General features: G+C 49.5%; 1 protein-coding gene across 1 annotated transcript; it reads right to left on the reverse strand.

Annotated features, from left to right (window-relative positions):
- Positions 1-2,014: 2,014 nt before the first annotated feature.
- On the reverse strand, positions 2,015-22,807 carry LOC123351808 (IgGFc-binding protein-like). Its single transcript, XM_044991458.1, has 8 exons — positions 22,006-22,807; positions 15,330-15,383; positions 8,453-9,676; positions 6,526-7,124; positions 5,135-5,699; positions 3,781-4,376; positions 2,694-3,259; positions 2,015-2,199 (listed from the first exon to the last, which is right to left on the reverse strand). Exons 2-8 carry the CDS (start codon positions 15,379-15,381, stop codon positions 2,157-2,159), a joined length of 3,645 nt encoding a protein of 1,214 aa, XP_044847393.1. The 5' UTR covers positions 15,382-15,383; positions 22,006-22,807; the 3' UTR covers positions 2,015-2,156.
- Positions 22,808-24,576: the final 1,769 nt, after the last annotated feature.

Consider the following 24,576-nt stretch of genomic DNA (forward strand, 5'->3'; position numbering starts at 1 on the left):
CTAGCCCAGGTCTGAGCAGTCACACCGCAAACCCCTACCCAAATTACTCTGTCCCCCCTGGTGCTGAGCTCCACCATGTGCGCTGCTGGGACTTCTGGGGGCATATCCTGTGGTGCTTTCTGCTGCAATAAATGTGGGAATTTTGGTAATATTTTATCAGGTCTATGTGCACCTCAGTTTCCCTCGTCGCTTTGTACTGTATAAAGGGAAGGGGTGAGGTGTTGGACTCATGTAGCCACCTGGTTGGAGGCCAGAGTCATTAACAAATGGAATAAAGTCTAGGCATGTGAACAGAGGGTCTGGAAGAGACAATGGGAACCCAATGGAAACCTGCACTGACCAACTACCAAAGACGGGAATTTAGCTGCAAGGAAGCAGAGCAAAGGCCCTGAGCTGGAGAATGAAGGGGAAAGGTGCCGGGTGGCTGGGTGAAGAGCTAAGCTCACAGGGGCTCTCTCCTGGGATGGAGACAAAGGGACAGAGCCAAAGAAAGGAAGCGACATAGTTCCTCGGGCAGCATGACTGAAGGGACCCCGGGCATTAGCCAGCCTGAACTCTGCCGTGACCTTTGCTTCTCTGTGCTAACCCAAGGCCTTTGAGATGCTGTAGCCAGGGGACTAACAAGCTGTTACCTTGAAAAGGCCTCCTGGTGTCGCTGCAAATTCTCACTGAGGGCTTTGCACCCTGAAGAGATAGGAACAAAACTCCCACAGGAGTCCGGCTTGGCTGGACTTGCTGCAGGGAGCCATGGAGAGACAAGGGATCACTGGTGCCCAAAGGGCCAGTTGTGGACTCATGGGGCCATGGGCCTGCCCCTGTGGAGCTGTGTGGGTCCTTGGGGCCTGGCACACTAAAGGGGTCACCCCAAGGGACTAGTCACAGGCTGGCGCATAGACCAGTCCCTCTGAGTCCATGACACTGGAATTCTTCCTGTGAATTGTGGCACAGGAGGGCCATCAGTGATTTAGCCTGTGTCTTCATGGCAAAGTGCCTGTTACCAGCCTGAGAGTGAACAGCACCCAGGGTCCACCCCAACCCCCACCCCACCCCACCCCCGGATGGGTCGGCCAACCTGGGCTGAAAGAACCACTGAACTCGAGTGAGAACATCAGAATGGCCATAGTGGGTCAGACCAATGTCCATCTAGCCCAATACTCTGTCTCTGGCAGTGACCAGTGCCAGATGCTGGAGAGAGAATGAACAGAACAGGGCAATTAGTGCATGATCCATCCCCTGTCATCCACTCCCAGCTTCTGGCAGTCAGAGGGTTAGAGACAACCCGGAGCATGGGGTTGAGGCCCTGAAAATCTTGGCAAATAGCCGTTGGTGTCCCTATCCTGCTTGAATTTATCTAATTCTTTGTTGAACCCAGGTATAGTTTTGGCCTTCGCAACATCTTCTGGCAGCGACTTCCACAGGTTGACTGTGTGTGGTGTGAAGTGCTTCCTGACTGGGTTGAAGATGGAGCATGATAAGTTTATGAAATTCCTAGACAGGAAAGGACCTGTCCCATTCCCCATCCTCCAAGCCAGCCACTTACCCTAACTGGGGTCAGGATTAGACCTGCAGCCCCCTAGAGGGGAAAGGGAACATGTCCCTTTCCCTACCCCCTAAGCCAGCCAGTGTCCCGCGCTGGGCCGGATCAGACCCAGCGCCCTCTAGTGGGGAAAGGCTCCATATCCCATTTTCCATCCAGTCCCATGGTTTTCCTGTGATGAATCCCTAGCGCATGGCATAGTTTCATTTCCACATGCAAGGATCACACAGGGCAGGTGTTTGGATGCTCCTCTAACCCAATGCCACTGACTGCAGCGGAAGTCACATGGGTGACTGAAGGCAGGACCTAGCTGTAGGTTTTATGTGTCACTGCACTGAAGGGCACAGACACCCAGTCGCTGTAACTCCCAGTGGGAAGCTGGGACAATCCCACACCTACAAGGGCATCCGATGCCCAATGACAGCATCGAGGATGACAGCCGACTCATATCCCAGCACCCACCTTGATGTAGCGTCCGTCACGCACGCAGCCGCATCCTTCCATGGACGTGCACGTTTCCCCATTGAATGCGTAGCCGGCGTCGCACTGGCAGCCTTCAAAGCATTTCGCAGTGCACTGGGCAGGGGAGAACAAGCCAGCACATGTGAAATCACAGGATCTAGTGCACAGCTCGTAGTGGCTGTTGGCTGGGCAGGTGAAAGCTGGAGAGATAGAAGCGAATGAGAAACGGATGGAAAACTGAGGCTATGTCTGCACTACAGCAGCTACAGTGGCACAGCTACAGCACTGCAGCTATTCTGCTGTAGCACCCTGGTGTAAATGCGTCCTGCATCAACTGAAGGGGCTCTCCCATCCATGTAGTTAATCTACCTCTTTGAGATACGATAGCTCGGTCAATGGAAGAATTCTTCCCTCAACACAGCTGTGTCTACAGTGGAGTTAGGTCGACCTAGCTATGTCACACAGCAGGGTGTGTAATTTTCACAGCCCTGAGCGATGTGGCTACGTCAATCTAATTTTTAGGTGTAGTGTAGACCAGGCCTGCCTCAGCCATCCCACCCCTGCAGCATGCTCCCAACCCAGCTACTCACTCCTCGCAAAGGTATCTGACAAGCAGAGAGATTGTGATACCACATCACTAGCTGCAAATACACCTGAAGATAAGAGCAGGCTGTAGATTGTTCTGTAAACTTACGGCAGAAGGAGGCTGTTCTCCAGGCACTGACTGTGCCTCCAGCTTGCTTGGCACACATAGGCCTGGACACTCTGGCAGAGGATTTCTCTTGCTCCATTGGCAGCACACATGTCATAGAGACAATGGTTGAAATACTCGGTAAGGCTGACCAGCGAGTGACAGTATTTAAAGGGACCTGATGTTGCTTTGATCAACCCACAGGAGCTGTCAGCCTGGTACGGCTTTGTCTGAGCTTCATCACAGACCGGGCACCTTTCCCCACAGCCATCGGTGCACGTGGCACCATCAACAGGCACCTTCCAGGAGGCCCCGAACTCATCCGCGTTCTGGGTGCTCTTCCCACTGGGCAGCAGGAAGTCGTCGTTCTTGTCGCCATTGAAGTTGCTGCACAAGCCGCACACGTGTCCCTTGTAGGAGCTGGGGATGGAGACTAGGACATAATAGGAGGTGTCGTAAAGGACTCTGAGGCCAAAGGCAGACTGGACAATAATGTTGTTCCCCTCCTGGTTGATCCAAAGTTTCCCATCGTCCATAGCCAGCGGGAGAGTGTAGAGCTCCCCGTCCACCTGTGCCAATGAGAGGGAAATTCACCCATCACTAGTGGGGACTCAGCAGCTGTGTCCTGGTTACAACACACAGTGTTAGTCTCTCTAGGCTAGTGGTTTCTCAACCAGGGGTACGCAGAGGTCTTCCACCGGGTCCATTAACTCATCTAGATATTTGCCTAGTTTTACAACAGCCTATATAAAAAAACACTAGTGAAGTCAGTACAACCTACAACTTCAGACAGACAGTGACTTGTTTCTATTGCTCTCTATACTATACACTGAAATGTACATACAATATTTATATTCCAAATGATTTATTTTATAATTTTATGGTAAAGATGGGAGAGATTTTTCAGTACTAGTGTGTCTGTGACACTTTTGTATTTTTATGTCTGAGTTTGCAAGCGAGTCGTTCTTAAGTGAGTGAAACCTGGGGGTGCACAAGACAAATCAGACTCCTGAAAGGGGTACAGTAGTCTGGAAAGGCTGGGAGCCACTGCTCTAGGCTACAATGAGAAAAATGTCAAAGAGGGACTTACCGTGACTTTCCACTTCCTTCCCCTCTCCATGGTGACGGTGTAACCATGAACGGAGACCACCACCAGCCGTGCCACTGACACTTGCCCATTACCGTAGCTCTCATTTTCTACCACCACGGAGAAGTTTACCAGCCCAGCGTCACTGCTGCAGACTCTGGCTAAGCTGTAAGTGCAAGTGCCCTGGAAATCAAAGGCCCGTCCATCAAAGGTCAGATAGTGTCGATTACCAGACACTACACATTTGCCGCAGCCCATGGCGTGGCAGCCTAGGATTCCATTCTCCACCCTGCACTGCTCGTTGGCTCCGCAGGAGGCCTCCCGGCACTCGACGACCCCGCTGTCTTTGCACCGGCACCGTTCCTGGCAGGAGGCGCTGGTGTAGAACTCCTCTCCCTTCCTGTAGTACCTGCCCTGGTGCACACAGCCGCACTGCACGACAGGGACGCACCGGTCTCCGCTCAGGAGGAACCCGGCGTCACAGAAACACCCTTCAGCACAGGGAGCATCACAGCCGTCCGGTGCCGAGAGGCCATGGCAGGTGGCAGGGCAGCTGTTCCCACAGAGCTCGTAGTGGGAGTTATGAGGGCAGGTGGCACCTGCAGGAGAAGATCAGAGCGAACGTGCAGATAGGGATGAGAGAAAGAAGAAATGCAAAGGTAAGTTGAAGGAAATCTCTCTCAATTCACATCACTTAGAATAGGATTGTTCCGGTGGGGTTGTGAGCCAGGACTCCTGGGTTCTATTCCTAGCTCTGGGAGGGGAGTGGGGCCTAGTGGTTAGAGCAGGGAGGCTGGGAGTCAGATCTGCTGGGTTGTATCCCAGATGTGGAAGAGCGGTTAAGTCTAGAGGGTTAAAGCAGTGTGGGCTGGGAGTCAGGACTCCTGGGTTTTCTTTCTGATGTTTGGTCTAGTGGTAAGAGCTGCAGACAAGGGGATCTGTTCCAAGTTGTGTTTCGAATTCTGGCAGCGGGCTGTTGTGTATTGTTTAGCGATAGGGGACTGGGAGTCAGGATTCCTGGGTTCTGGTACTGGCTTCTCTTGTGACTCTGAGCAAATCACTTTATTTCTCTCTGCCTCTATTTTCCTGCACTCTTATGGGAAGGATGAATTGTGTTTGCAAAGTGTTTCCAACCCCCTGGGAGAAAGCTGCTGGCAAGCAGACAACATTACGTTACTACAGAATAAAGTTAAAGCAGGTGACCCTTACTGTCTGTGACACTGGAGGAAAACTACTGCAAGATGATAGCTCTGTAGGGCCATTGACACATGGCTGAGCCATTCTGAGCCCACCCTCTAGAGGGCGCTGCACATGCACACTACACACACATAAAACGAAGTCAATTAGCAACACTCACTGCAGAATGAGGCCGATCTCCACTGCCCTATCTGGATGCCCTTGGCCTGGCAGGCTGTCACATAGGCACTGATCGCGCTGCAGAGAGCGTCACGGTGACCCTTGTACTGGCAGGTATCAAAGACGCAGTCGTCAAAGAAGGGAGCTGGGTCGATGACCTCATGGCACTCTCTGAACGGCCCGTCCCCTCTGGTGATGACCCCGCAGTACCCATCTCCCTTGTAGGGTTGTCTCTGAGCCTCACTGCAGACTGGGCAGTCCTTGGTGCAACTGGGCAAGCATCCAGGGACCTCCCCCACCTTCCAGCTCTCTGCGAACTGGATGGCGTTGGCCGCCCGGCTCCCGTCCCTCATGGTCAGGTCGTCACTGGCAGTTTGGTTGTTGTTGCCACAGAGGCCGCAGAGGGCATTGGTGTAGGTGTTGGGCACGGTGACCCGGACCAGGCCACTCCAGTCGAAGGTCACCGTCAGGGCGAAGGCGGTCTTGATGGCGATGTGGGATCCACTGACGTAGGCCTGTAGCTTCTCCTCATGGTAGAACGGCAGGTCCATGAAGACTCCATCCACCTGGAACAGATGTGGCAGGACCGGGGGTTAATTTTGAATGAACACTGCAAGCAGAGAGTGGGGATCCAGAACCCCTGGGTTCTATCCCTGGCTCTGGGAGAGGAGTGGTGTCTAGTGGATTTAAGCAGAGTGGGCTGGGAGTCAGGACGCCTATATGTTATTTGTGGCTCTGCAACGGGAGTGAGGGCTAGTGGTTAGAGCAGGGGAGCTGGGAGCCAGGACTCCCGGATTGTATTCCTGGCTCTGCAAGGGGCGTGGGGTCTAGTCCTGAGAGCAGCGTAGAAGGATAGGTCCACAAAGATGCTATTTGTATAGAAAAGACGTGTCAGGGATGATGAAGGTCTGAATTCCCAGTTACACTAAGTCCCTTTCACACCTCTTGGGCAGGATAAGGGCAATTTATTTCAGCTTTGGCTGGCAGAGCAGTGCAAAGGGCCTTAGCACAACAGAAATCAGGGTCAAGCACCTTAGCAGAGGAAGCTTTTAGGGCTGTTGATTCCCCTGGAGTCAATGGGGCCAGATATCAAAGTGGCATGAATCGGCCATAGCTCCACCGGAGTCAATTGGCCCCAATCCCCAGCTAAATGAGTAAGTTGTTTGAGTGCAGAGGAGTTACAATGGCATAACTGCACTTACAGGGAGGAGAAAATCATTCATTATATATTCACAAAGGGGCACTCGGTTACTTCCCATACGCCCACCAGCTCAGTGTACAGTGGACACAAGACATGGTTCTACAGTGGGGGCTGAAATCAGGGGCAATGTATCAACAGGAAGAGTTCCTGCTCACAGCTCCCCGAGTAGTCCTGTGGCTCTCCGTCCCTACCTTGATCTTGCGGGGATATTGCTGGCTCACAGTGATGTTTCTGCCGTACACCTCCAAGGTCACCGCTTTGGTGTAGGACACGGCCTTGCTGCCGTGGTTGTTATTCTCCACCTTGATGTTGAATGGGGTGAGCGTGGGGTCCTCGGAGCAGACCCCAGCCAGCTGGTAGATGCAGGTGCCCATGAAATCGTACTTTTTCCCATCAAAGGTGGTGTAGTGAGGGTCCCCGGAGGCCGTGCAGGTGGAGTAGCTGATTGCGTGGCAGTCACGGACCCCGTTGATAACGGCGCATCTCTCATTGGCCTTACAGGTGGTCTCCTGGCAAACCACCAGGCCCAGGCTGGGGTCACACCTGCACCGAGAGCGGCAGTTCTCATCGTCCCAGAACTCTTTGTTGGGTTTGTAGTAGCGGCCATTATAGTCACAACCACAGCTCCCCACGGGGACACACTGGCCGGCACTCAGGACATAACCGTTGTCACACTGGCAGGTCTCCACGCAGGGCTCCCGGCAGGAGGAGGGGGCAGTTCGGTCAGAGCAGCTGGCTGGGCAGGCGTTTCCACAGGCCTCGTAGTGGCTGTTCTCAGGGCAGGGCAGGACTAGAAGGGGGTCAGAGAGGGGGAGATTTAACAACACAGGAAATGAACTAAAAACACCTGCTTAGATGCAGCAAGAGCCAGAGACAAATTCTAATGTGCAATCGGCATCCTCTATATCACAGGCCCGATGTACAAGCAGCCACACTAAGGCCACCTCTGGAGCACAGCATGGGGAACAACCCAGTTAGGGAAGGGTGTTTGCTAGCTGGGAGAGCAGGGAAATGCTCGCTGCTTATAGAAAACCCAAGAAGATCTGCAAAGTGCACCCAGAGCAGACTAGCCCTCACTTGTCAAGGCCTCCTCTGGAAGCCCCACCCACCCCAGATGGCCTAGGACTCAGCACCTGTGCCACTGAAGTAAAGCGGTTAAGTAGATCCTGTATTTCCAGGTAGTATTTTGGATGGATCTCACCTTTCCATCTCTTTCTGATTCATCCCTCTCTTCCATCCAATCCACCCAGCAAATCCATCCCTCTCTTCTGTTCCTCAGTTACATCCCTCTTACACAATATTGACAACCCCATATTTGAAGTCATTCATTTTCACAATCTCCTTACATTTACTGGTAAGAGCAAAAATATATTGATGAATACAATGATACAGCTACATAATGTGGAAGTGTTTCCAAAGGTTGGCCGAGCATACTTGACCTTGAAGCGTTAGGATGCACAGGGAGAGGAGAAAGTGAGATTGGTTTTACTTTTGATTGTAATAAAATGCTCAATGCCTCCCAAGACCCCTTAATTGTCTTTTGTGACTTCTGCTGAGGGGTAGGGGGGTTTCGTGACTCAATGGTTGAGGGACACTTCTCTAAAGCATTCAATCCATCCATTAAAAAAATCCATTTATCTAATCCAGCCATATAATCCAATAAATCAGTAAATCCACTGCATCAGAGACTATCTGCCTATCTTAGGTAATTATATAGCACACATTGCTATACTCTCTGAGCAGCTCACGATATGTAATATATTTACCCTCCCTCCTCTTTGTGAGAGACACCGGTGCTGTTATCCCCATGTACACATTCCATGTACACATGGAAACAGAAGAAATGACCTGTCAAAAGGCACACAGGAAGCAGCTGGAAGAACAGGGATTGGAACTGTGGTCTTCTAAGCATAGGCTGCAGTTACAGAGTCTAATACCAGAAGGCACCATTGTGATCATCCACAGGCCAGAGAACATCCCCAAAATAAACCCGACAGCAAATTTGTTGTCATTTCCCATCCTATGCAGTTCCTAGGGGGTGGAGTGTTGCCTGGGTATTAAACACACACAAAAATTACTTACTGCCTGGGAATTATAGAAACACAAAAATTGACTTACTGTGTGCACAAAGGCCAGATGAGCCATATCCACCGTAATCGTTCCCTCCAAAGCTCAGCAGACCAAAGGGAGAGCTTGGGTGCTCTATGGAATGGGCACTAATCCCTATGCCGAAGCTGTACTCTCCCCAAGAATACTCCGTGCCGGGGATCTGCCTCCACAGGACATTTCCTATGGCTCTCTGATCAGAGGTGATCCTGCTGGACTCTGAGCTCTTGACTACGATCAGCACATGGCTCTCAAAATCCTTCACACCATCAATGTGGTAGGAGTGGCAGTAGTTCGTGACGGGTGGGATGTTGATAAGGAACGGGTCATATGTGGATATCCCATTTTTAGCACCAGTGAAGAAGAGAAGAACCTGGATGCCAGCACTAGCGGAGATGTAAAGTGGGTGAGAGACTCGGACTTCAAATTCAACAACCTGCCCAGCCAATATGTTGCGGGATGCTTGTGTGGGCCCTGACTGATAGTCAATGCGAGTGTTTTGGGAGGCGACGATGTACGTAATATCAAACTTGTCCTGGAAAGACAGAGGAGGGACGATGTATGTGCTGCCCCAGCTGGAGACAGGCAGGAGCTGCTCGAAAGCATGATCACAAGGGGTGTTTTGGGCAGCACAGCTGTGCCCAGTCAAGACGGCCACATGTTCCCGAGACTCGATTTTGGTGCCAGATAAATCCGCAGAGCTTTGCAGTTGCAAGGCTTGGTAGGGAGCGAGGGTAACAGTGAGTTTACGCCCAGCAGCATAGTTCTCCTGTTTGAACAGTACAGCCCCTTTCAAGTAAATATCAACTGTAGTGGGAGCCTGCCCTGCTACGACAGCAAACTCTTTGTACTGGTCTGTATATTTGCCAGGGGGAGTTACAATGTAATATACAGTACCCAACTTCTCAGTGGGGTACACTACAGTGGTAGCAATGGAATTGGGCTTTGAGTTAACAGACAGGACAGAGATGTCTTTGTCAGCCTGAATCAGGATGGTGCTATCAAATGTTTGGCTCCCAAACATCTCTACAGAGGCTGGGATCTGCACGGTCACCGTCTGTCCTTCTCCAACAGGCGTCACTCTCCGGAACGTACCCTTGTTCACCGTCACAGTAACCGTAGTGGAGGCATGGTAACCAGTGATGAAGAGCTTGCAATCTGCTCCGATACTTTGGACATAGTTTTGCATGAAAACTGTAATGAATTCTTTCCCACGGAAACTTGCTCTGCAAAGACCTGAAAGTAACAGATTGTGGGTTAGAGGAAAGAGGATCAGAAACCCCACACCAAATCACAGCTGGGAAAAGAACCCAAGTGTCCCAACTTCCAGATTCACTGCACTAAACAAGAGATACTAGTGACCCTCCCACAGTGGGAATAGAACGCTGGAGTCCTGACTCCTAGGCCCTCTTTGTTCAACCCTAAATCCCACTTCCCTTCCAGATATAAAAATCGAAACCAGGAGTCCTGATTCCCAGATGTTTCTGCTTTAACCATTAGACTATCACTCTGCTCCTGGAAAAGGAAGAACATGCAAAAGAAGACCTATCATGAAGAAGACCAAATACAAGGACCTAATAAAAGTAGAAGAAAAATAAGAAGAAGGTTAAATGTTAAAAACATGAAGAAAGCAAATCAACCATTGCAGAGATGCCTGAATTTGAAAAACAAGAACCACTGAATATGAACACAAAGAAGAAGACCACAAAGAAGTGCCAACAAACACAAGGAAGACCAAATGTGAGGAAGACCAGAAAACCAAGAAGATGAGAACCAAACATGAACCAAACATGAAGAAACTCAAAACTGAGCATTAATGAGAGAAAGATTGAAGCTAGAACAAGATAGTGAGTGTAACGCTGACAGATGTTGGTGGATGGGGGTCGAACTGGGGACCTCTGGAAGTTAGTGCATGAGCCTCTACATCAGGGGTTCCCAACATGGTGCCTGCAGGGGCATCTAAATGCACCCGCATCCTGGCCGGCGTTCGAGCATCTGCCAAAATGCCGAATTTCAGCGGCGACGCCTCTCAATGACACTGCTTGCCGCCGACAAGCGATGTCGTCTAGAGGCGTTGCCGCCGAAATGACGCTGAAATTTGGCGGCATTTCGGCAGATGCTCGACCGCTGCCACGGTCCTTCGTCTGGCGCCTGCCAGATGAAAAGGTTGGGGACCACTGCTCTACAGCATGAGCTAAAAGCCAACTGGCTGTTAGCTAAGGCTGTAGAGCACTCGTATCTCTCTCTAAGGGGTCTCGGTGCCACTAGATGGGACAGAACACCACACCCAGGAGGTGTGTGGGTTACATGAGCACAAAGAAATTCCAAAGTGAAGAAAACTGAGCATGAAGACAGAATGAGCATGAAGAAATCTCAATTTGAAGAAGAATGCTGAACACAAAGACAGAAGAATGCGCATGAAGAAATCCAGGCTTAAATAATATTGAAGAAGATTGAACATGAAGAAGATAGAACAGTATGAAGAAGAAACATGAAGAAAACCAAACTTGAAGAAAAAGACTGAGAATAAAGAAGACGGAAGAAGAATGAGCATGAAAAAATCCAAACGTGAAGAAGATTGAGAAAGAAGAACAAAAAGTATTAAGAGTTTCAATCAAAGAAGAAAACCAAATAAAAAAGCAATGAATTACCATAGATAAGAAGAGGAAGAAGAAGACCAAACATAGACATGACTGAGCACAAGAAGGCTAAAAAGGAAGATGAAAAAAAATCAAAAAAGAAAAAAAAATAGAAAAACCAACAGGCCACATTTTTGTTTATTGTTTCTATTTACATCTTTCAAAAAACAAAAAATTTCAAGGTGGGGAAACCCATCAGTTTTGCAAATGTTATTTTAAAAAGGCCATTTTTAATAAGAATCCTTTTAATTTAAAAAACCTTAAGCCAGCTTGACTATTTAACCGTCTGAAGACACCTGTGCAGCTTTGCCTGGTGCTTAGGGGCAGTGTAGTATTGTGGCTAAAACGGGGCACTGGGATTCATAAGACATGGTTTCTGTTCACAGGTCTGACCTTGGCTTGCTGGGTGACTGTAGGCAAAGCACTTCCACTTTCTGTGCCTTAATTTCCACAACTGTAAAATGGGAATCATGATAATGACCTGCTTTGTAAAGCACTTTGATGATGAGGACTGGATAGGAACTGACCAGGAGAGCGGGAGCGGCGCCGGGCCGATGTCACCGGTTGTGGTGCCAGGGAGCGTTGGTGCCGTGGTTCTCGGTCAGAGTCCAACCATGGTGCAGCCCCTGCTGCTGCCGCCGGGGTGGTGCACACCAAGGTGCTCGGTGCTGGGTCTTGCCGCGCCACAGGAGGGCTCAGAGCTGCCTCCGTGAGGAGCTGCTTTAATCGAAAGTCCTGCTCCTTTTTAGTCCGAGGATGAAACCCTTTGCAGATCCTACATATCTCAGCTTGATGAACCTCCCCCAGACACTTCAGGCAAGAGTCGTGGGGGTTGCCCGTTGGCATGGGCTTAGAGCAGAAACTGCAGGGCTTGAATCCCAGAGCTTTGGACATGAGCCCAAGAAGAAGAATCGGGGTGGAGCGGAAAGCCTCCCAACCCAACTAACACTAAGTAAAAAACAAACTAAGAACTATAACTAACAACTATTAACTATAATGCTAGGGAGAATGGCGAGCAAGCGAAGCAAGACTCCGCAGTTCCAACGACCATCACGGGCAGTAAGAAGGAACTGAGGAGGCGCTAGGTCAGCTGGGGTATATATCGAGCACCATGAAGGCGCCACTCCAGGGGGCTCCACAGCCGACCCGCTGGGTATTGCTAGGATAAAACTTTCTGACAGACATGCATATGGTGGAATCGATATGAGCAAGCACTCGAAGAAGAAGTAAGGATACCAAATCTGTCATGGCCATGCTGGGGCTATAAGAATGACTCTGGGTCGATCCACCTGTATCTTGAGAAATATTTTGAACAATGGGGAAATTGTCGAAAAGCATTGTGTAGGGGTGCATTCCATGTGATGACAAAGGTCTCCCCTCAAGACCGGTGACCTAATTCCGCTCTTGAGCAGAACTGTGGACATTTGGCATTGTTGGGTGTGGCAAAGAGATCTATGTTCGGGAACCCCCTGCAGTGGAATATATATTGTAGGGCTGTTGTGCCTAATTCTCACTCATGGTCTTGTGAGAATCTCATGCTCAATGTGTCTGCTGTGGTCTTCTGATGTCCAGGTAGGTACGTGGCCAAGATGCTGATGTCATGTCGGATACACTAGTTCCACAATTTCAGTGCTTCTGAGCACAGGGACTGTGACCTAGCTCCTCATTGTCTGTTGATGTAGAACATGCCAGCAATCTCCGTAATTATTCTTATGGTTGTTTGATCAGTGATAGGAAGTGTCAGCACACATTGCAGACTGCATGCAGCTCGAGGACATTGATGTGCAACATGGACTCTGAACGGTCACCAAACTGATGGTCCGCTGAAGATGGTTGGAGCATCTGGACCAGACGTAGGCATCTCAGGGACTTGACCAAAACGTCAAAACTGTGGTTTGGAGGTGGATGTATGAGGCACAGCAGGTTGTGTTGGTGTCTGTCTGTGCTTGGGAGGGGACCTCTGTCACCGATGTTGTGGGTCATACTGCCACTGAGGTGTGAAGTGTGGAGGTTAGGATCTAGGGTAGGCTGGTATCTACCCTGTGTTCTCTTCAGCGCTGGTGAGTGAGTGGAGTGTCGCTCTAGAATCGTTTAAGGTATGCAGGGATTCAGCTGTGCACTTGACAAAGAGTGTAGGCCCCTCAAAGGGGAGATTCTCAACAGTGGTCTGCACTCTCTGAGGAACCCGGAGAGGTGAAGCCATGATGCTCGTCTCATAACCACCGATGTTGCAATGGAGTGGACAGCTGTGTCTGTGGAGTCCAAAGAGGCTTGCAGTGCTGTACAGACTAGGAGTTCTCTCTCCGTGATCAGTGCCTGGAACTGTTCCCTTTTGTCCTCTGGGGGGTGTTGACAAAAGTCTTGGCATTTCGAATAGTTTATATGATTGTATTTTGGCAGGACTGCCTCATAATTAGCAATGTGGAACTGGAGTATAGCTGGCGAGTAGGCTTTCCAACCTAAGAGGTCGAGGCTTTTCCAGTCCCTGTCATAAGGGGATATTACAGAGTGGTGTTGCCACCTCTTCTCTTGTACCACATTGACCACCAGGGAGTCTGGAGTAGGATGGGAGAAAAGAAACGCCATGTCTTTAGTGGGGACATAGTATTTCTTGTTCGCTTGCTTGGAGGTGGATGATATTGAGGCTATGGTCTGCCAGACTACCTTGACGGGTCAAACAAGGTCTCATTGACTGACAGTGCTATTTTGGCAGATGTAGAGGCTTGCAGGATATCAGGCAACTTGTGTTGTTGCTCTCTGACTTCCTCCAGAGGGATCTGGAGAGACTCCACCATCCTATTGAACAGTTCTTGAAAATGTCTGCAGATGTTGGAGGTGGTGGTATGATGGCCTCATCAGAGGAAGATGAGGAGAAGTGGGTTGGTGCTGTCACCTCTTCCTCAGTTTCTTCCTCCTGTTCCACTAGCATTTCTTGTTCCATATCAGGCAGTCTAGAGACTGATGAGGATGGAGATCATCTTTGTGTCTGCCTTTGCTCCATGGTTAGTTTGGGAAAATGTGACACTCTGTACCCCAAAGCAATACCCTGGTACCCCCATATTTACCCTGGTGATATGATTATGATATCTTTTTTTCAAAGTATGCCTTGTGAGGCATCATTGTAAAAGTCAACATTAATATCTTGTTGGATTGTACATGCTCTCATTGTATGTGAAGTTATGAAATTTTGCTGTGTGTTTGTTACTGAAATATGTTGTGAAGTTGGAAACACCCACAACCAGCCTTTCAGGTACAATGGAGAAGGCAGACAGCACTGATGGCCCATTAAGGGGAATCCACACTGCCAAGGACTATCACAGGATCTATATACAATGAAGACTTCTCAGAGGGAGCACATAGACAATGACACTGCTTGACTCATGTCATAGCAAAAGATCTATAAAAGAGGGGAAGTGACATCATCATTTGTCCTCACTCCCATCACAACTCAACCCCTGGAAACACGTCTGGAGAACAAAGACTGAACTGGGGAGGTGGTCCCAGCCTGGAAAGGAGAATCCCAGCTTGTGTACGAAGGAACTACACCATCAGGGTGAGACACTGCTTGATTTAAATCCTGTCTAGTTTATAGAACACAGATTGCGATTCTACTTTTATTTCTGCTCAGGACTCAGTCCCAGACTAAAGGTGGTTGAGAAGGAACTGAGGGCGGTTGGACCACACAACGCTATATAGACACTGCCACTTCAGAGCCCTGGCTCCAGTTGTGGCCGGATGCGTCAGAGGAACAAGATTAAAAAACCCTCCCAGATTACATAGGTGCAGGAGGTAGGGATGTGGAGGGATTCCCTTCCTGACCACTGATGACGGCCGGCTGAACCCTGAACATGAGCCTTAGGAACGTAAGACAGAAACCGGAAGTTAGGCCCAGGCTGCTAGGTCCTACAACCCATTGTACAATCCCACGTAGACATTTCTCCTGCTCTCTCTGAAAACTAATTAACTCGCTGCTTTGCTTCAATTTTTTCTGAAACAATTACACTGAAATTGACGCAGAATGTTCCACAAAGCCACAATTTTTGACAGAAAACGTTCAATGGGGAAATTACCGAGTAGCTCTCGTCTTAGATCCATATTTAGGCACTAAGGGTGGAATGGTCAACAGGGTCTAAGTGATTAAGGAGCGCCAGTCCCCCGAGCTTAATCAGCGTAAGTATCCCACCCCTGGGTGCCTAACTTCAGACACCCAGTGTTGAAAACTTTGCCCTGGTATTTTGATCCTTACTCACCACACAGAAGCACCAGCCAGGCGCAGAGGAGCAGCGTCCCCTTCATTGCCATTGCTGGAAAACAAGGGGAAATGTGTCAGATTAATGCAGAAAGAAGGCAGGGCCATCAGCCTCTGAGAACACTAGTGGGGATCAGGTGCCAAATTTATCCCCTCTCTCAAGTGGGAAATGGGGACAGAATGGCCTGCATGGGAGGTAGGTAAATATGATTCGCCCCATGGGGAAAGTGAGGCACAGAGAGTTGAAGTGACATGAACAAAGTTGCAGACTCAGTGACACAGCTGGGGATAGAAGCTGAGAGTCCCGACGCCCTGCCCCCTCCTGCTCTCACCACTAGACCCTACTCCCCTCCCAGAGCTGGGGACAGAACCCAGGAATCCCGACTCCCAGCCCTTCCTGCTCTAAACCCCAAACCCTTCCTGAATAAATACAAGAGAAGAATTTGAAACAAAGCAGCATTAGATGTATTGCGTCCAAAATCACATAAAGCAGAGGACCACCTATGGCAGGTATCTGTCCATCTATCTGTCTGAGAGAAACATGCTGGGTGAGGTAATATCCTTTACTTGACCAACTTCTGTGGGCGAGTCAAGCTTTCAAGCTACACAGACCTGAAGAAGAGCTCTGCATAGCTCCAGAGCTTGTCCCTTCCACCGACAGAAGTTGGTCCAATAAAAGATATTTCCTCACCCACCTTGTCTCTGTAATATTCTGGGACCAACATGCCTACAACCACCCTGTAAACAATATGTATCTTTCGATCCCCAAATACACCCCTCTATCTATCCCTAGAGGCAAGAAGTGGGGGCTGGGAATCAGGACTCCTGCTCTCGATTTCAGACTTTGCTGCTACGTTGCTATTCATATGTGCACAAATCACATCACCTGCTCAGAGCCAAAAACTCCCCTCCAGGGGGTTTATGAGGCTGGATTCCCTGCACTTGAACTGCCCAGATCAGACTCAGGTGAATGAGCTTCCTGCACCTGGGCCTCAGGCTGTTCTAACACGGCCCCCTCTTACCCAGGTTGTCTTGTTCCTTTTCACAGCAGAAAAAGTAGACATTGCTCCCAGCCTCCGGACCATCCCCACTGCCCTCCCTGATGTCCACCACCATCTTGAACCAGGAGAGGGCACCGTCATTGCAGAGCAAAGCCATCTCATAGGCCCTGCTGCAGAGGGCTTCCCCAGAGGTGCTGTCAAAGGATGAGCTGGGCTCCTGGGGCCAGCATGCACTGGCCTTCCCACTTCACGCAGCCGCTCACTCTGTCTTGGAGCGTGCAGGCCTGTCTGGAAGAGCAAACAAGCCCGCCTGCAGCAAGGCAGGTGCATTTTTTCAGAGCAGTCGCTGGAGATCACGCTTTCCCCAGCCAACTCCATGAACACAATGAGAACAGTCACCTGATGGGATGGGCAGAAACTGACCATCTGCTATCACTATTGTTACAAGCATTTGTATTTCAGTGCTCCACAAGGCCACCACCTAGACCTGGGCCTCATTACGCTTGGTGCTGCACAGACTGAGAGACAGTCCGTGCCCTGAAGAGCTTAGAATCTGAATGCGGAAGGGGAAACCAAGGCACAGAGCGGGGAAGCAATTTTCTCAGTGTCACACAACAGGCTGGTGACACAGGCTGTGTCATCACCACAGTGGCATAGCTGCACCTTCACTGGACATTTTGTGGGTGTACCTCTGGGGGAAAAGCCCACACCCCTGACTGATATTGCTATGCCTGGGTCAGTTTTAGCTGAAGACTTGGCCACAGCTGGGAAAGGAGCCCACAGGTGCAGGTTGCTTCCTACAGTCATCTGGGTCTGTCTCACTGAATCAGTTCCCTGCAAATGCAGGGACCTCGGCCATTGGCTGCACCCCAGTCTCCGCTGCTCTCTGCCAGTGGCACAGAGCAGCTTAGTCTCCAGAGGGCTGTAATAACTGAGTCTACTCCTGGCTATTGAGCTCAGTACAATGTAACCGGGTCAGGTTTAACAGTCTGTGACGTGCAGGAGGTGAGACAAGATGATCTCCTGGTCCCTTCTGGCCTTAAACTCTATGACTCTATGAACCCAGAAGTTGAGGGCTATTCACTAGGCCATGCTGCCTCCCAAAGAGAGGACCATTGCCCCCATTTTACAGATGGGGAAAAGGAGGCACCGAGTGATTTATTCTGGGACAGAGCTGGGAATAGACGTGTACCCATGATGCTTTAGTGATGCTCGTTCCTTTGATGAAAGATGGGTCTGCCCAAGCTATTCCTCTGCACCCCCACCTCCCATATGATGAAGCTGAAGTGTAGGGTATATGGCTTCATGTCCCCATTATAGCTCCAACCTGGGGTTACAGCCCCACGTTGCTCTAACAAGATGGATTAGTCTCATCACAGTGTGTGGAAATGTGGATGATTAACTATGCCACTAAAGCCGGATGGGTGACCATAAGGGCAGCATTGGGCTCTAGGTTTTATGTGTCGCCACCTTGCACACGCACAGGGCCGCCCAGAGGATTCTGGGGGCCCGGGGTCTTCGGCGGCGGGGGGCCCTTCCGTTCCTGGACCCGCCGCCGAAGTGCCCCGAAGACCCGCGGCGGAGCCCCCCTCCGCAGAATTACTGCCGAAGCGGGACCCGCCGCCGAAGCACAGCCGGGTCTTCGGCGGTAATTTGGCGGAGGGGGGCCCCCGCCGCGGGTCTTCGGGGCACTTCGGCGGCGGGTCCCGGAACGGAAGGGCCCCCCGCCGCCGAATTACCGCCGAAGACCGGGCTGAACTTCGGCGGCGGGTCCCGCTCCGTCTTCGGCGGTAATTCACCGGCGGGGGGTCGTTCCGCCCCGGAGCGGAAGGACCCCCCGCCGGCGAAGACCGGGAGCGGCAGAAGCTCCTGCGCCCGGCCGCACAAGAGTTTGCCAGGCACCCCGGAGCGAGTGAAGGACCCCGCTCCAGGGGCCCCGAAAAACTCTGGTGGGGGCCCCCATGGGGCTCGGGGCCTGGGGCAAATTGCCCCTCTTGCCCCCCCCTCTGGGCGGCCCTGCACACGCATCTCCACAGTCACTCTCCAGCTTCTGCTGGGAAACCGGAAGAGCCCCACAGCTACAAGGGCATTGTCGAAGACGGCCAGACGGATAACCCAGCACCCACATTGATATAGCATCTGTTGCACATGCATCCGCAGCTAGCCGGGGATACGCAAGCCTCTCCATCAAACATGAAGCCAATGTTGCACTGGCAGCCTTCAAAGCATTTCCTGGTGCACTGGGCAGGGGCAGACAAGCTGGTGCAAGTGAAATGGCAGGATCTGGTGCACAGCTCGTCATGGCTGTTGACAGGGCAGGCAAGGGCTGGAGAGAGAGAGAAAGAAAGAGAGGAACTGGGGAGGGGGGACCTCAAGAGACAGAGAAAAAGGAATTTAATATTCACATTTTCATTCCCCCCGCCCCCCGCCCCCCTGCACACACAATTTTTTCCATGGATGTTTTTGGGGATTTGGCTTTTCCAAAACTCACATTTTTAAATGTATCAACAAAAATGGATTTTTTTTGCAAAACTTCCCAATGAAGGGGAAATCCATTTTGCATCGAAAGAAAAAAAGGTTTTTAAAATAAGTGGTTGACTAGCCCTACAAAAGGGATGATTCCACCGGAGACATCGTCTCTGTATCTGATTGGCCCATTGCTATCGTCACATTTCTTACTAGGGGATTGTCTACAGGGAGAAATTGACCAGAATAGCTATTGTCAAATAAGCTATTCTGCAATAGCGATTCTGGAACAGCTCCCAGCATGGACGGTCTATCCCAGAAGGAAGAGTGCCTGTGTTACTAGATTCCACAATAATTAGTGCACTCCCAAAGCAGAGTAATTATTCTGGAATAAAATCACTGCTGCTCTTTAAGTCTATTTTCCCAGTGAAAATTATGCTTAGCAGAATTTTATTTGTATTTTTAGTTGCAACAGATAAATAGCCATATTTATTTTAAGCTTTTTTTTTAAAAAAGATTATTATCCATTTAAATTTTCACAGTTGTGGAAAATTATGGGGGCTGGGTCAGAGAATATTTATATTAAGGTGGGACTTTACTAAGTTCTCAAGCAGCACTTTTCTTACTTTGCCTTGCTGTACATTTTGATTATCATTCATGGAATTGTGTTCGTTGAGGCAGAGATCTATGTACGTATATTATAAGTGAGACCTTTTTGAACTTTGAAAAAAAATGCTAATAATATGATGGTTATACCCCAATCATATCTATATATTATTTTTAAAAAAGGTATAAACTTGACTTTTGTTGCAACAAAATAAAAATAATAATAAGTACTCACGTGGCACAATATACAACACAGGCCAACATACAACACATACAGGACAAACTTGCAATTAAAAACAAATGTCTCCAGAATTCTATTAATAACTATACAAAATAAGGCAAACAAAAATAGAAATTAAAAAAGGGTTAAACATATAAATAAGAGAGCGATGACCTTTTTATTTAAAACTTTTCATAAAAATTGATACTATTTGCCTAATGTATTATATTAATTTAGTAACTTAAGGCATATTTATTACTGTATATCAAACTTTATTTAAAACTCTGCTATCTGGAAATAAGGAAAGCACGTGTTTAAAATGTTAATCAGCCGTTAGGATTAGAAGCGGAGTCTGCATTTCTGTTGCTTGGCAACCATATTTCCAAGAAAGTTAGCGTAATTCCAGCTGTTGCCTTCCTGAAGGGTTAAAATAATCTACTGGATTTATTTAAAGTAAAAGTTTTTACTTTTTTTTCCTCTTTGCTTGTTGGTTTTGTCTGTTTTCAACTGCTTTATCTTTTGGAGGTTTCTGTAAAAATTATAACTTTTAACACAAAGAGAGAGCAGAAGTGAGGAAAGGAGTGTGAAGAGCAACCTAGGTAATAATTGGAGATATACCAATCTCCTAGAACTGGAAGAGACCTCGAAAGGTCATCGAGTCCAGCCCCCTGCCTTCACTAGCAGGACCAATTTTTTTTGCCCCAGCTCCCTAAGTGGCCCCCTCAAGGACTGAACTCACAACTCTGGGTTTAGGTAGACTAATGCTCAAACCACTGAGCTATCCCTAGGAAAGTAGCAAGTTCTGACCCAAGAGAAATTCACTCTATCAAGGTATTTGAAAGTACAGTTAGCAGCAGCGAGTTTAGCAAACTGAGAAAGCATATACAGGAAAAAATTTAACCGGTATGTAAAATATTTGAGAGAGGCTATATTTTTAGATATGAGAGCAGAGTGTGGTTCTGTGGGTCAAAGCAGTTGGGAATCACGCCCCTGGTTTTTATCCTGGCTTTGACAGGAGAGTGGGAGTAGTTTCCTGCTCTTGTAAAACCTGAATTTGTTCCCCCAGTGTCTGTTGCTTTTGTGTGCATGCCACATGGATTGCAGGAGTGCCATTTTTTGCCGCAGTTAACTGTTTCGGGGCAGCTCCATGTGTGAATGTATTAATTATAGGTGTTAACCTGCCTAATCTTGGGTTTTCACTTTGAAATTCTTTATTTACTTCCCTGCCATTGAGTTGCAGCTCCTGTCTCCTAATGTGCTCCGTGAACCATTCCATTTTTAACGTCATCTGATTTACCAATTCAGTGACAGTATCGCTTGCGACTTTCCCCTCCTGTGCACTTGCTTGTCCCGTTCTGACAGGCACCAATCTAGGTTTAGGCTTTACCAGAACCTGGCTTTTATCATACAGTGGTGGTTGCAATGCAGTGGACACTGTTTCATCCAGGGCTGCCCAGAGGATTCAGGGGGCCTGGGGTCTTCGGTGGCAGGGGGCCCCTGCTTTGGTGGTAATTCAGCGGCGGGGGGTCCTTCCGTTCCGGGACCTGCCGCCGAAGCGCCCCGAAGACTCGCGGCGGGGGGCCCCACCGCCGAATTGCCACCAAAGACCCAGAGTGGAAGAAGCTTTGGGGGCCCGGGCCCCGTAAGAGTTTTCCGGGTCCCCCAGAGCGAGTGAAGGACCCGGTCCAGGGGCCCCAAAAAACTCTCGTGGGGGCCCCTGCGGGGCCTGGGGCAAATTGCCCCACTTGCCCCCCCCCTCCCCCCCGAGCGGCCCTGGTTTCATCTTTTAATTTTGCTAGGGCCACGTTTTTCCATTTCCGTCCCCCTACTCCAGGAACTGTAACAGCACTCGAAGTCTGTTGAGCAACGGGGGACGGTATCTTTTTTTGCAGGTTTTCCACAGCTGTCTCCAATTTTTTATTTTCCTGCTTTATCTGGTCGAGCAGATCGTGAGTCTGGACCGCCTGTTGCCCTGTTAAAAGAGCTTGGGCTTTCCAGTGCTCAACCGACTGGGTTGATCCCTCCAAGGCTTTAGTTCTCTCTTCTACTGCCCTGGTTGTCTCCATTACTTGCCTGGCCAGTATGGTGGCGTGTTGTTTAAGCCATCTTACTGCTGTGGACATTAATTGCAACAGGCCAGCTTTTTCACTTTTGTAGTTATTTTTTAGAGCTTCTGTTTCTGCCATTGCTTTACATATGCCAGTCCATGTTTCCCCACTTTCTTTTTAAAATTTATACGGCCCTCCCTTTACTGGCAATCCAGCGGGTCCATGAGTTATCAAACTCTGTGGGGATTTGAAGGGAGGGGATAATGGGGCTCCCTAGCTCGTGGTTTTCTGTCATGTTAGATCGCGATTCCTACAGCGGACAGCTGGCTTACTCACCGGATCAGCAGTTGGGGTCACCACTGTTGTCAGATGTCACCAGTGTGGTGCTTTGCTCTATCCAATGTTGATAACCGTCGGCTGCATGTGTGTGTGTTCTCCCCGTGGGCTGTCCCAGCTCTGCGCAGATCGCTGGCACAGCAGACCTCGAGTGACCTGCCCAGTGACCACAGACTCTGATAATGTATGAAGGCACAGTCTCTAGGTCCCCAGATCAGATGTCTACAGTTCTACTAGTACATATGTGCTCCCTGACAATGGACCGGCTCAGTCAGTGGTGGGTGCACAGAAATCTGGGTAGGTGAGTGTTTGTGGGTGAGCGCACATGTGGCTGCTCCTCTGTGGAGTCTCTCAAACCTTCTAGAGCCTCATGGTCAAGGCGCTTAATTTGGACTCGGGAGAGCTGTGTTCTAATCCCAGTGGTCCCACCAACTCCCTGTGTGACCATAGTCATGTCATTTAGCCTCTTATGCCTCAGTTTCCACATATGAGAAGTAATAGTCTTCCCTGTGTAGATTAGGAGCTTTTCTCTGTGCAGCACCTGGGCCCTAATTTTGGTCAGGGTCTGGGCAGCGCCTGGCACAAGAAGGGACCTGATCTCAGTCGGGGTCACAATGGGGGACCCTGATCTTGGTTGGGCTCTGGGCAATGGCTGGTACAATTTTGCCCTGATCTCTCACAGATCCTACTGAAATACAATGCACTCACCGGCTGGGTCCGATCCGTTCAGCGTCTCTGACTTGCCCCGAATGAAACTCTCCAGCCAGCTGTTTCTCTTTATTTCAACTGGGACTGGGCTGGGAAACAGGAGTGCCCTCCTCCCCTGATCTGTCCCTCCCACCCCGTGTGGTTCTGGACAGCAGCCCGGCTATTGCTGCTGGTGGTGTGTATGTGTGTGTGTGTGTCCACTAATAAGAGATTCCAGTGGAGGAGCAGGGAAGCCCAGTGACACTGTGAGGGTGCGACTGAATCAGAGCTAAGGATAAACCTGCAGCCACGAGGCCAGGGAGATGGACCTCTGAGGAGACTCCCCTTCCACCCCCCTCTTCTGGCTGAGGCTCTGGCCCTGCTCACTGCTCTCAGGCCCCCTGAGGCCACGTCCAGGGTGGGGAGGCAGGGCCAGATTTCCAATTAAGTCCTGGATGTGATGCTGCACTCTAAGCAGCAGTTCTGCAGAAAAGGACCTGGGGATTAAACTGAATATGAGTCAGCAGTGTGCCCTTGTTGCCAAGAAGACCAGTGGAGTATTGGGCTGTATTAGTAGGAGCATTGCCAGCAGATCGAGAGAAGTGATTATTCCCCTGTATTTGTCACTGGTGAGGCCACACCTGAAGTACTGTGTCCAGTTTTGGTTCCCCCACTACAGAAGGGACGTGGACAAATTGGAGAGAGTCCAGCAGAGGACAACAAAAATGATCAGGGGGCTGGGACACATGACTTACGAGGAGAGGGTGAGGGAACTGGGATTATTTAGTTTGCAGAAGAGAAGAGTGGGGGGTGGGGAATTGATAGCTGCCTTCAACTACCTGAAAGGGGGGTTCCAAAGAGGATGGAGCTCGGCTGTTCTCAGTGGTGGCATATGACAGAACAAGGAGCAATGGTCTCAAGTTGCAGTGGGGGAGGTTTAGGTTGGATATTAGGAAACATTATTTCACTAGGAGGGTGGTGAAGCACTGGAATGGGTTACCTAGGGAGGTGGTGGAATCTCCTTCCTTAGAGGTTTTTAAGGCCTGGCTTGACAAAGCCCTGGCTGGGATGATTTAGTTGGGAATTAGTCCTGCTTTGAGCAGGGGGTTGGACTAGATACCTCCTGAGGTCCCTTCCAACCCTGATATTCTATGACAAATTTTTCACATACTCAGGGAAAGAACCCAGGAGTCCTCACCCCTGGCTTTAACCTCTAGATTCCACTCCCTTCTCTGAGCCAGGGGATTGGACTAGATACCTCCTGAGGTCTCTTCCAACCCTCATATTCTATGATATGTTTATGGAAATATGCTTATGAGTGTAAATATGACATAACTGTAATACGCTTTGTGCTAGAGATGCCATATAACATATTTCTGCAAAGGTTATGATCTACTAAATATATTCATCCTATTTGTAAGCATGTAGCATTTTTATATCTGAAGTTATGAGCGTTGGATCTATGCTTGTATTTGAAATGTTTGCTGTAGGAAACACATAAGGGAGATTTGGCCAACATATTGTGAAGGGAGGATTCAAGTACTGGGAGAACTTAACTAACAATGGACTTTGAGAGCCACCAATCCACAGCTGAGCTTTCCTGTGAATGTTCAAACTAACATGTAAACAACGGCGTCGGCCTGCAAAAAGCTGAATGATTCATGGACATGTGAGTTGCCCAAGTGGCTACAAACTCCATCTTGTTGCTGTGATTTTGCACAGAAGAACAAAGGGGTTTCTGCCCACAAGACAGAGAATATAAAAGGCCCCGGACGCCTCTCCATTTTGTCTTCAGCTGACTTAAGAGATGCCTGAAAGAAACTGGAACAAAAGACGGTAACTACGGGGGTGTGAGTGATTGTTGCACCCAGGCCATAAACAAGA

The sequence above is a fragment of the Mauremys mutica genome, chromosome 17 (assembly GCF_020497125.1).
Source record: "Mauremys mutica isolate MM-2020 ecotype Southern chromosome 17, ASM2049712v1, whole genome shotgun sequence".
Lineage (NCBI taxonomy): Eukaryota > Metazoa > Chordata > Testudines > Geoemydidae > Mauremys > Mauremys mutica.